The 12,311-nt window shown below is 42.1% G+C and overlaps 1 protein-coding gene across 1 annotated transcript in view; it reads right to left on the bottom strand.

Moving 5' to 3' along the window:
* Nucleotides 1–1,942: 1,942 nt before the first annotated feature.
* Nucleotides 1,943–12,311, bottom strand: part of clcc1 (chloride channel CLIC-like 1) — a 12,154-nt gene continuing 1,785 nt past the window's right edge. The window contains exons 4-10 of the mRNA XM_083648113.1: nucleotides 11,640–11,861; nucleotides 10,785–10,925; nucleotides 10,492–10,591; nucleotides 8,985–9,082; nucleotides 8,089–8,235; nucleotides 4,373–5,128; nucleotides 1,943–2,363 (exon numbers count right to left, since the gene is read on the bottom strand). Of these exons, the coding sequence (XP_083504239.1) occupies nucleotides 2,256–2,363; nucleotides 4,373–5,128; nucleotides 8,089–8,235; nucleotides 8,985–9,082; nucleotides 10,492–10,591; nucleotides 10,785–10,925; nucleotides 11,640–11,861 (1,572 nt within the window). The 3' untranslated portion in view covers nucleotides 1,943–2,255. The remainder of the gene's footprint in view (nucleotides 2,364–4,372; nucleotides 5,129–8,088; nucleotides 8,236–8,984; nucleotides 9,083–10,491; nucleotides 10,592–10,784; nucleotides 10,926–11,639; nucleotides 11,862–12,311) is intronic.

The following is a 12,311-nucleotide window of genomic DNA, read 5'->3' on the forward strand; positions in this document are numbered from 1 at the left end:
GATAATATTGGAGAGCTGCAGTCGATTGTCGCAAAATGAAGTATGCTGTTATGCAGGGGCGTCATGCAAACCAAAATTCTGAGGGGGCGACATTCGGTGGCGACCAAAGGTCCCCAGCTAAAAAATGTCAGTGGCGACCGAAGGTCTGAATAGATCTGCAATGATTCAATCAGTCTGCCCAGATAAAGTGTGCTGAATCCACTCATGATTGAATCAGTCCATTTAGCTATTTCTAAAATGTTTGCCATTTGAAGCCAGATTTAGAGGAAGATCTCATTTTAAATTATAATTTTTTTATTAGAGTTTAGAGGGATTAGAGTGTTGTGATATCATTATTCGGTTTTAACCATCAATATTTTGCTCCTTTTCTCATTAGGGTAAATACTGTATATGTATTTAGAGATAAACATTCGGCAGCGACCAAAGGTCCCCAGCAGAAAAGTTTTGGTGGCGACCTTCTGCCCAGATAAAGTGTGCTGAATCCACTCATGATTGATTGATTTATCTATCAATCGTCCATTTAGCTATTTCTAAAATGTTGGCCAGATTTATAATATCTCATTTTAAATTATCATTGGGATTAGAGTGTTGTGATATCATGATTAAGTTTTAACCATCAATATTTTGCTCCTTTTCTCATTACGGTAAATACTGTATATTTATTTAGAGATTTCGGTGATTGTGCTTTTATGGTTATTAGCTTAGTCACTTCCACACTAGCTTCTACACTGCTGCCACTTTTCTTGAAATAGCTCAATCTTGCTTCACCCAAAATGTTATTCACATAAAAAGACTATATCCAGTATCCACAATGCAAATTATTTAAAAAAACTGCATCTTGACCTGGAGACATCAAATGGATTTACCTGTGACAGTGGTGGTAGTGGTAAAAACAGCTCACTGCCATAACAGCTCTGGCTAACATTACAATGCTAACTTTAGCTGCATGGTAGTACAAATATAGCCAACTAACTTGCTATGCAAACTATACCTATAATAACTAACAGCATGAATTTTACTTCCCCCTTCATTTCTTTTTTTCAAAAAATCAAAAAAACAAGAAAGTTTCAATGGGCATGACGCTTCTGCTGTTATGGTCGCTGATGCATTTTTGCCAGATCCCCATCACCATTTAAAATGGTAATTTATTGCTTTCATAGTAACATTAATGTGAATATAATTTTTCCTCTGAGAATATCTTCTATCTATCATCCATCTCTAGGCTATCTACACTAGGCCTATATGCAGTCAGGGACGCCGTTCCCTACACGCGCGTAGGCCACAAAGGGCATCACCTAGGGCAGTGATTCCCAACCAGGGGTACGTGTACCCCTAGGGGTACTTGAGCAGCTTGCAGGGGGTACTTGGAAAGATTTGGGATTACAATTTATTTCCAAAATGATGAAAAACATAAGCCCATTGTTAAAATGGCACGTGTGCACGCCACAACTAGTTCCCCCCGACAGGTGTCAACTGTTACTTTACTGATAAATGGCTAAAAAACGTCCAGTTGCTGTTGCTCCAGATTCAGGTTTAGGGGAGTCTGCTGCATGACAAAAGGAAAAAGAAGGCCAGGCCCACACACTGGCAGTTCAGTGAAAAATCTATTTTGTATGGATTTACTTGTACGTCTGCATATTACACTAAAAGTTATAGAACAAATTTAGGAGCATCATCAACAGGCATTAGTGAGGGGGTACTATTGGCCTGGCAAAACAGCTCAAGGGGTACATAAGACAAAAAAGGTTGGGAACCACTGACCTAGGGCATCATCCAGAGCAGGAAGGTGGATGCCCCGCAGTATGGTAACGTTTGATTTCCTTTCTTTTTTAGCATTCTGTTGTAGGATCATATGAAGGACAAAAAGCAAATAAACATCCAAAAGTTACAATTTAATATGTAATTTATTTTTCCCTTTTTCTTTTTTACTTTATTTTTGTAATATTGTACATAAATAATACATTTAGCTTTCAAATTCTTAGGGACATTTTGTAACAAAGCAGGAGTATCTAGATGTATTCATTCAAACCAACATCGTACCATAATTCAACACCCAAAATATCAAAACAATTATTTAATACCATAAAAATGCCTTCCCGTAAAAAAACAGCATAAGGAAATTGTGCTTATTACACACCGTAAAATTACAAAGTCCAAAATTAAATGTCAGTGTCATGATTACAAAAGCAATGTCCTCAAGACACTCAAAACACTGCTGAGGCGACTGGCACCGTTTTGAGTGACGAACAGGCAGCCTATCGTGTGAGCGATGTGGGCTCCGTCTCCTGGACAGGAGTCCCAACAGTCTCTACATGTTGCACTGAGACAGAGGACGTCTTGTCTGCAGCCGAGGCTTCCAGCACCTGCAGAGAGTTCACATCCAAAAATATTACAAGGAAATTATAGACATTTCAGAATGTTGCTACATTAAGCTAACCAAAGATACCCAATCAATTATCTATTGATAGTGAAATAAATGATGTACCATTACATGTGGGGATTGCAGCAACATTGTTGGCTGATAATTACACTAACAGCATTGTATACGTATATAGTTGTTATATAGTTGTATTACATTATAGACTGAGTTAGTAATCATGTTTTTTGCTGCTGCAAGCAGCATGGTGTGGAATTCACACTGAATTTACCCACAGTGGTACTCAACCTCTAACATACTCAACCTACACCTAACATTTTATTGCCATGAAACAAAATTTCAGTTAGATTGTTATTTACAATTTCCCATTTGGCAGACGCTTTTATCCAAAGTGACGTACATTTTAATTTTAATTATACAACACAAGCAAGGATGTACAGTGGTCAGGAGAGAACTAGAGTAAGTGCCATCGAGCTAAGGTTAAGCTAAATTACAGATCAACTGTTTGAAATTTCACATAAAAAGACACATCTGCTTATTTTAAACCTGGGCCTTATTTTCCCCAGAATTTTCTCCGTCATGGCGATTGTGTTTAACATGTCACCACTTTCGTCACTGTTGAGCTTGAAGTATTTTCCGTAATTATCTTTGAACATTACAATTATATTCATCATGCTAGAGGAGATCCCTGCTGAACATAAAATGTCATGGAGCGAAAAGCTTTGGGGGCTAAAAAGTATTTTTAATTAAGTTTAAATTTCATAAGCTTTTAATTAAGTCAAGCAAATAATGAGTTTTTCCTTTGCATTTGGGCATCATCTCATGGCTTGTCTATGTTCACACAACAGTATGTAGCATTAAATGAAGCATTGTGCTGCTACAGAGATGCCCCGGGCCTACAAATCATATTATGCAGAAGGGAATGCTCGTTTGGTAAGACCCTAAAAATTACATCATCAATAATAATAATAACAACATTAATATAATAATAATAATAATAACATTCATATAATAATAATTATATAGTGAAAATGAAATGCAAAAATGCGCATCCTCACTAAAATCACGACTCCGATTGCAATATCTGTCAATATAATCGCTGTGTGTGTGTGTGTTTTTGCATATCGTGCAGTGCAGCCATATTATTTGTACAAATTGAGAGAATGGTAAGAAGATGTATGATGAAAAACATGCCATTATCCTCATGTTACTGGACACACACACACACACACACACACACACACACACACACACACACACACACACACACACACACACACACACACACACACACACACACACACACACACCACCCACACACACACACACACACACCATGGTCAAAGCATTGGAGATAACAAATGAAAAAAACAAAACATGCCATAACAATAAGACCCACAATAGTTATTTACCAATTTATGTAGCAACTGAATCATCATCCCATTAATGCACGTACAACGCTGAAGCATTCAAAAGAACAAAAGGGTACCTTAAATTAGGGCTGTGCAATACAATCGATACGGCAAAATATCGCGTTATTTTCTCCGCAATACTGTTTCGATATTTCAGAAAAATATCGTGGTATATCGCCATATTGATTTTTTGCACAGCTGTGTGTTCAGTGAGTGACACAAGAATACTTTTTATTTCAGTGCGTTCAGTAAGACACTCAACACTCAGTAGTTTTGACTCAATTTGTCCACCAAGTTATCAATATAAAGTGATGTACATATTATTACACTACCTGCGTGTTACACAGTGTGTTGTATTTTTAGATCAATTTTTTTATTTTCAGTCAATTATGTAGAGTATTGCAATATATCGCAATATGTATTGTATCGCAATGTATCATGATACAATCGTATCGTGACCCATGTATCGTGATACGTATCGCATCATGAGGTCCTTGCCAATAATTGCCTTAAATGTCTTATATATATCAGTATTTGTATAATACAAGAAAATGTTGCGGCATCTATTTGAAATAGAACTCACCTGAGCACCTGTCCTGGCTGCTGTTTGTGAAGGTTGACTCCCTGCTGGACTCTCAGCCGCTCGGTTATTTGGCTGAGATTTGGACACCTCACTGTCTCTGCTGCACTTCTCTTGAGACGTGTTTGAATCCCCTGTCAAAGGTTTAGCTTTCACTTGAGATGAGTTTGCATTCAAATGAGTAGGTTTGGCTTCAGCGGGTGAGTTCGCTTTGGCTTTAGCGGGTGAGTTAGCTTTGGCTTCAGCGGGTGAGTTAGCTTTGGCTTCACTCTGCTTTGCCCGCTGGTCCCCGCCCACATTTCTAGCACTAGCTCCTGTTAGCATCTCCTGCTGGTCGTCTGAATCTCCCTCGATCTGAGGGTCGCTGTCGGTGGCAGAGAGGCTCTCTAGCTGTTCTGCCTCAGGACCTTCCTCCCCCCGCGCAGCGTCCGCCTCATCCCCGCTGTAGAGCGGGTCGGCAGATCGCAGGGTCTCTACAAACGCCTTGCCCGGCGCCTCCCTGGCTCTGTTAGGCCCGCGCTGACGGACCTGGGGCTCGTCTGCTCGGCCCTGGTTGGCCCGGGCTCGTGGGACATGTTGAGGTGCGTCGCCCCCTGCTGGGTGCTCGCGGTCCTGGATCTGACGTGGAGGCTGAGGCTGAGGGAGACGGGGAGGCTGATGCTGATCCAGCGGTGGAGGAGAGCGATCTCTCCTGCGGCCGCGTAGTGGTGCCGTGATGCCATGCTGGAAGGCTGCCTGCACACTGCCGTACAGCAGCACCTGTGGAAGAGACAACTCAATTCACCAATACTGACAGTCTGCCAACGGCGCCCACAAGAGGCCGTTTTGGGTTTTGTGCGTTTAGCTCGTGCTCCTGAATAAACACCAACTCTAATGGCCTAAATGTGTGTGCATAGACACATATAGAATGTGAACAACAAACTGTAGGTTGATATATACAGTCAGCCAGTGTAACCACACCAGAGACCTGATCAATACAAAAAAACAAGGCATTTCCAAACAATGTTTCATGCACACGAAATGTGGACAGAGCAACCTACCTACCTACTTAACACGTTCACTGCCATTGACGAGATATCTCGTCTTAAAAAATCCAACGGTTGACTGCCAATGACGAGATATCTCGTCTTAAAAAAAAAAAAAAAAAATTGACGGTGGGACGTGGATCAACGCCCCCCACGTCTCCTATAAAAATATTGGAGCCACCGAACGTGTACAACCCATTCCACCGACCCACTAAGTGGCGACAGTGCTCTCCAGACTAGAAAAAGCCGAGCCAAAACTGCAGGGGAACGCGCGAGGAAACCATTCTCTCATACTGTAAAATGGATTGGCGAAAACGCTTTCGCTTTCGCGCATTATCGCGCTGGGAGCTGGCGGTGGGGGATTGCAAATTTGCATAATAGATTATGCGTGCAACACACTTTGAAACACCCGCAGAAAGCCCACAATCGCACGCAGCTTCATTGCAGCTGAGCTCACAACCGAAACGACTCATGCAGACTCGCCCAAAGAGCAGCCGCCAGCAGCCAGGCAGCACAGACAGGCAGAGCCTCGCTTGTGACAAACGCTGCAAAGCCACCAGAGACACACCCACGGAGGGAGGAGTTTGAAGGAGAGGGGGGTTTCCTGCTGCTATGGAGGAAATTACTGTTCAAAACTATTGTTTAGATGTCTGACGTCTTACGCCAAAAATAAATGGTTAAAGTGACTGTTCTATCGAATTTCACAAAAAGCCATTTATCTCAGAATAAATTTTCAGACGCTGAAACCATGCTGTATTCTACTGCTAATGCCTACATAACTACTAACTCTACAAACTAACTCTTTTAGACAGAGAAAGCACACATTCTATTAGTTCTTTTGAGATCATTTGTGTTCACAAAATCTTAGCAGAAAAGAATCCTCGGCTCTTGAAAGATGAGCCAGAATCCTCAAAAAAAAACCTTGGCAGAACCTACCTACAGTATTGAAAAAACGGCTGGCAGTGAATGTGTTAACAACGGACAATGCCTTGTGTACTGCCCGTCTCTTATGAGCCCGTCCAAAAAGAAGACACATGGTCTTATCATATTCTCCATATTTGGCAGTTACATAATGCATGCCCCCTCCCTCCCTCCTGATATTATTGTCTCCTCAATTGATGGGAAACTTGACCCCTTCCAATTCGCTTATCAAGCAGGTAAAGGTGTAGAGGACGCCAAACTCCTCATCCTAGACAGAGTGTACAGGCACCTGGAGAAACCCAGATCCCACGTGAGAATCTTATTTGCTGACTTCTCCTCAGCCTTCAACAAGATGCAGCCTCACATCTTGATTGAGCGTCTTGCCTCTCATTTTAATTTGCCCGATCAGCTTTTATTGTTACTTTTGGACTTTTTAACTAACAGAATCCAGCAGGTTTTAGTGAATGGACACATGTCCAATTTATTGTTTTCAAGTACTGGCTCGCCCCAGGGTTGTGTTCTTTCTGCCCTGCTTTTTATTTTGTTCACAGACCTCTGCAGGTCCTTCCAGGAGGGCAGTCTCCTTGTGAAGTACTCTGATGACACTGCCCTACTGTCTCTTCTTGAGGGATCAGAGTCTGATCATGGAGATGCCCTTCCTGCCTTTGTCAAATGGTGCGATGACAACTTCCTTGATCTTAATGTGGCCAAGACCAAGGAGTTAAATATTGATTTTAGGAAGAACTGTGACAAACCAAAAGCTAGCATCATACATGGTGTGGATGTTGAAATCGTAGAGACATACAAATATCTAGGAACAGTGTTCGACTCTCAACTCAAGTTTGAGGCGAACACAGAGTCTATTGTCAAGCGTGGTCAGCAAAGAATCCACTTAATGCGGAAGCTCAGTTCCTTTAATGTCTGTGACACCATTCTTTGTAATTTTTATCAATCTTTTATTGAAAGTCTTTTAACTTTTTCATTTATTTGCTGGTTCAACGTGTTGTCTGTGAAGGACAGGAATAGCCTAAACGCTATAGTCAAGGTCTGCTCCAGGATTATTGGAGTCCAGCAGAATAACCTGTGCTCCATCTGGGAGAAATGTGTGGTACAGAAGGCAAAAAAGATCATAAGACAATCTAGCCACATTTTGTCCAGTGAATTTGCTCTGATGCCCTCAGGCCGGCGCTACTATGCGCCCCCTAGGAGAACGAACAGGTACTCCAAGTCTTTCTTTCCTTCAGCTGTCAGGCTGTTAAACACAGACAGTAGTCATTTTAAGTGAATGCCTTCACTCATACAGTATGAGCGCACAACAGGCTGTACGTATCCTGTCTGTGACGAACAGGTTAGGCTTGCTCATATATATATATTTTTATTTTTTATACATGTTCTCATGTCTTTACATATAGAAATATATGTATACTTTTTATTTCTTGTTCATGTTTATATGAGTCTGATCTGTTATCTCTGACATTATTTGTTTGTTTATTTGTTTGTTTATGTCATGTCATGCTGTTACGTTACGTCCTGTCATGTCTGAAGTTTGTAGCTCACTGTGAGCTTTGAAGGTATTGGGTAGGCTGTGAAACTGAATTGCCCTTCTGGGATTAATAAAAGTTGTCTGAAGTCTGAAGTCTGAAGTCTGAAGTCTGAAGTCTGAAGTCTGAAGTCTGACACAAACACTGTCAGACACTCACTCATTGAGTGGTGGTGTCCTCTGATTCTATTTGCTTTACTGTATGTGAATGGTGATTGATCACAGGTCCTCACCAGAATGCAGAGCACGATAGTGAGGAGAACAGGGATCTGCAGGGTGACTGGCAGGTCCTTCAGGAGTGCCTGCAGGAACTCACTGATCCCCTGCCCAAAGTGCTTCAGCGGCTCCGTGAAGAAGGTGGTGATGGTCATGGTTATGGCCTAAATGGAGAGGAAAGTGTATGATGTGATGTGACGATATGACATTTCCATACACACACTTCAAATCTGCTGCCACTTTTTAAACGGTGCTTATGGAAGAGCTTGTGTGTTGAATGAGTGTTTTAATACGTTTCATGTTCAATGTAGAATGAAATGAATGAATCGTTTCATGACCACACGACCAAGGTACAGCATGGGAAAAAGCTCAATGCAGCAGTGTCAAATAGCATCAGACAGACAGATGACACATGACGAGCACAATAGACAATGCCCACACATAACCACAAGACAATGATCACAGACTATATTTGCAGCTATAAAGTGCAGTACATCTGGCAGGGTTAGTGCAATCAGTCAAGTGTGGAGAGGCCTTATAGCAGAGGGGGGGAAAAAACGTTTTTGAAACAGGGTGTTTTGGTGGACATGGATCGATAGCGCCGCCCAGAGGGCAACAGTTGAGACAGGTGGTGAGCACGGTAAGAGGGGTCAGAGTTCATTGGATTTGCCCTTTTGGTCGTGCGTTTGAGATATAATGCTTCGACTCATGGGAGGGGGATGCCAATGATCTTGGATGATTTCTTGCGTATCGACAGACACTTTATTTCTGATTATACAAATGCAACATTTGGATACTTTGATACATTTTGAAGCTTTATAAATTGACATTAATGGTAAAAGTTCCAACTGTCCTGTGCTTGATACTCAGCTCTACATGTGTCCTACACACACACACCAACACAGTGACTTACCTTGGTTGGGGGGACGAGCAGGATGGGGTTGACCATGAGGACTTCATAGTATCTCTTGCAGGGGTCATCCTGAAGAGTCCAGGTGTGCCTGAACCACTCTGCAATGCCAGGATCAAAGTGCCACATTTCAGTGAAAATAACTCAAACACCAACCAAATAATATAGCATCTGATCTATAGGTGTATTATTAACACTTTCCCCGCCGTCGACGTGATATCACGTCAATGCGTGTTTTCACCATCATGTGATAGATGTCTGTCTTGCTCACCTTGTGAAATACTAGAGCACATCTAGAGGTGTACAGAAGACACCATGATTGTCGAGCAAAACCAGGAAGCAGAGAAAAGCAATCATCTCCCATCAGAAAAGCTCCTTAAAACAGCTCCAGGCTTTCTGCTCAAAGTGCTGGTCCTCCAGCAGGTTTTAGCGAGCCACGGACTCCATGACAGCGGGGTGCAGCCTGTCACTCAAACGTACACAAGTCACTTGTCCTCAGGTAGTTTAGTAATCCAGTTCCTAAACTCTCACACCGTCTACATTTCAGCTGGTAGATTTGCTCCTGACCTCCAGACACGGACAGCCAGTTGCCCACCCGGGCAAGACGAGAGCACGACCCCTCCTCCCCGCTACTGAAAGCGGGGTGAATCTCTCTCTCGCACCGGTGTTACGGTAAAAGCTCTGACCACGGGCGTGTTTGGCCAGAAAGGGAAACCAAATCATTATGGGGATCATAGTTCGATGTGTCACTATCTGCCATCAGAGACAATTTATTCGGTTCAGGACCCGTGAAGAAGACTTCATTTACAAAAATGCATTTTTCTCCGCTTTTTGGGGAGAGACGGACGTTTTCAGTGAACACTACCTACATTCATGTGTCAATAACTAAAGAACGGATTAAGGTAGAATCAAAGTTTTTTTTTTATGAAAGTAGAGGCACTCTTCTTTCTTCTGAGATATTCAGTGTTTAGTCATAGAAGACAATATTCTGTGGTTCTTGGAAGATTAGTGAAAATGATCAGAAACCCTGGCAGTGGCTGGCGACTTTTCCTTTGAAACTCTGGCAGGGAAGGTGTTAACGATTTAAATATCACCATTTCTGAAATGTGCCCCCCGCCCGATTAATAGTTCAGTTTATAAAATGTCACAAAATAGTCTAAAGTGATTCTTCCAATTACTTAGTCTGACCAGCACCAGGAGCAGCAAGAATAATAATAATAATAAAATATACTGTAATATTAAAGAGACACGCGAGCAAATCTTTGCGTTTGGGAAGCTGTAACCACTCCAGTGAATGTTTAGTATTTTTATGTGATAAATGACTAAACTGATTAATAATTATCAAGATTATAATCGATCTATTTTAATTTTTGGTCAACTAACTAATCGATTAATCAACTAATCCTTTCAGCACTAGTGCAAACACAGACAGGATTGTGATCATCACAACTGTTACCAATACAAGTGTATTGAATGTGTTGTGTATGTTATACACGTGTAACCGGCTTACCCTTCAAGCTATCACTCCAGTCAATTTTCCTCACTCCCGTGCATTTCTCGTTGACACTATCCAGCTTCACAATGTTGTTTTGGTGCTCGGCAAAGGCAATCTGACACAAAGACATTGGCATTACATAGTTACACACACACACACACACACACACACACACACACACACACACACACACACACACACACACACGGCAATCTGACACAAAGGCATTGGCATTACATAGCACTATTTGTCTAAAAGAAAGCACTCAATGAAGGCTCAACAAGAGGGGGCACACTCAAAGTATTCACCTTGTAGAGATAGAACCAGTTCCACACGATACTGATGAAGAAGCAGATGGCGAACATTCTCCTGAACTGGACAAACCAGGAGATCACTGACCACAGCTCAGTGCAGATGATGGCCACTACGATCATCACAAACAGACCTATCTGGAAGACGAGTAGAGAGAATACAATACAATACAATTTATCTGAGTGTCACTGGTGCTGAAACAGAGCTGCATTTCATCTAGCATTTAAAAGGCTGTTTACATGGATATTAAGCAACTTTGACATATTTAGTTGTGATTCAGGCAACTTGTCATGTCTCCTAGTGGAGGTCAATGGGATCAACAGATTCAGGCTATTTCTAACCATGCGAGGCAGTTTGGATTCGCACAAGATCATGATCACACCCAAATCCATCTTGCCACGCTCCAATCTACTGGTTTAAATCCAGACCACCAGTGGTTTGCACCAATCAGTGTCCAGAGGCAGCCACTGAATCCAGACCACCAGTGGTTTGCACCAATCAGTGTCCAGAGGCAGCCACTGAATCCAGACCACCAGTGGTTTGCACCAATCAGTGTCCAGAGGCAGCCACTGGCGGGATTTCTCCACGGCGAGAAGCAAGCCCATGATGGATGGTTCATCCAATCACCTGCCAAGTAGCTTTTTGCCAAGCGTGTTCCCAGATGCTTCTGTGAAAACAAACCATCTGGCAGCATCAGGTTAGCCTATTTCATATGTTGACTTTTTGTCTTCAGACATGTTAGGCGGGTACATTTTCTCTCATACTCAAGTCATACACAAATTGACAGAGATACACATATCCAGCAAGAACACAGTAGTACAGAACTAGAGATAAGAACACAGAGAGCTTACCTTCAAGACCGTGTCAATGTCCACGCCGAAGGTGTCCTCAAAATGCCACCTCCAGATCTCGCGCTCATGCACTTTAAAATCCACCAGGATCTGGCTGACGGCATCGTCCAGAGCCCCTGTTCTCCAGCTGTCTTCACCCTCCAGAAGCTTCCGGATCTCTGTGACGGCTTGTCTGGACAGACTCACTTTGGCATCATACAGGATGGCGTTCTGCTCACTGGGCTGAGGAGCAATGCCATCTTTAATGTACTGTGCTACATACTACTGTGTGTGTAATTGAACAAATTAACAGCATTTGAAGTTAATTTCAGTTATAATTACATTACATGATGTCATGTAGCAGACGCTTTTATCCAAAGCGACATACATCACATCTCGTCAAGAGCACAGAAAAACAAACATGTACCACGCAAACATGCACCACAATCAGTGAGAGTCAGACATCTTGATGGGCTAGAATAGCACTTTGTAAAAAGTAGTCTTGGGCGGAACAAGCAACATGTAAAATGAGTAACTAGTCTGAGAAGCAACATGTAACATTAGTAGAGATTTTTTTTCTTTTAAGAAAGGGTGTCAATTCCAGAAGAAATAATCCTTAGGATATTACAAATGATGAAATGATTTTTTTTTGTACGCCCCCCCCCCACCACCCACCCCAAGATTTTTTTCATC

The sequence above is a fragment of the Poromitra crassiceps genome, assembly GCF_964638095.1.
Source record: "Poromitra crassiceps genome assembly, chromosome: 12".
NCBI lineage: Eukaryota > Metazoa > Chordata > Actinopteri > Beryciformes > Melamphaidae > Poromitra > Poromitra crassiceps.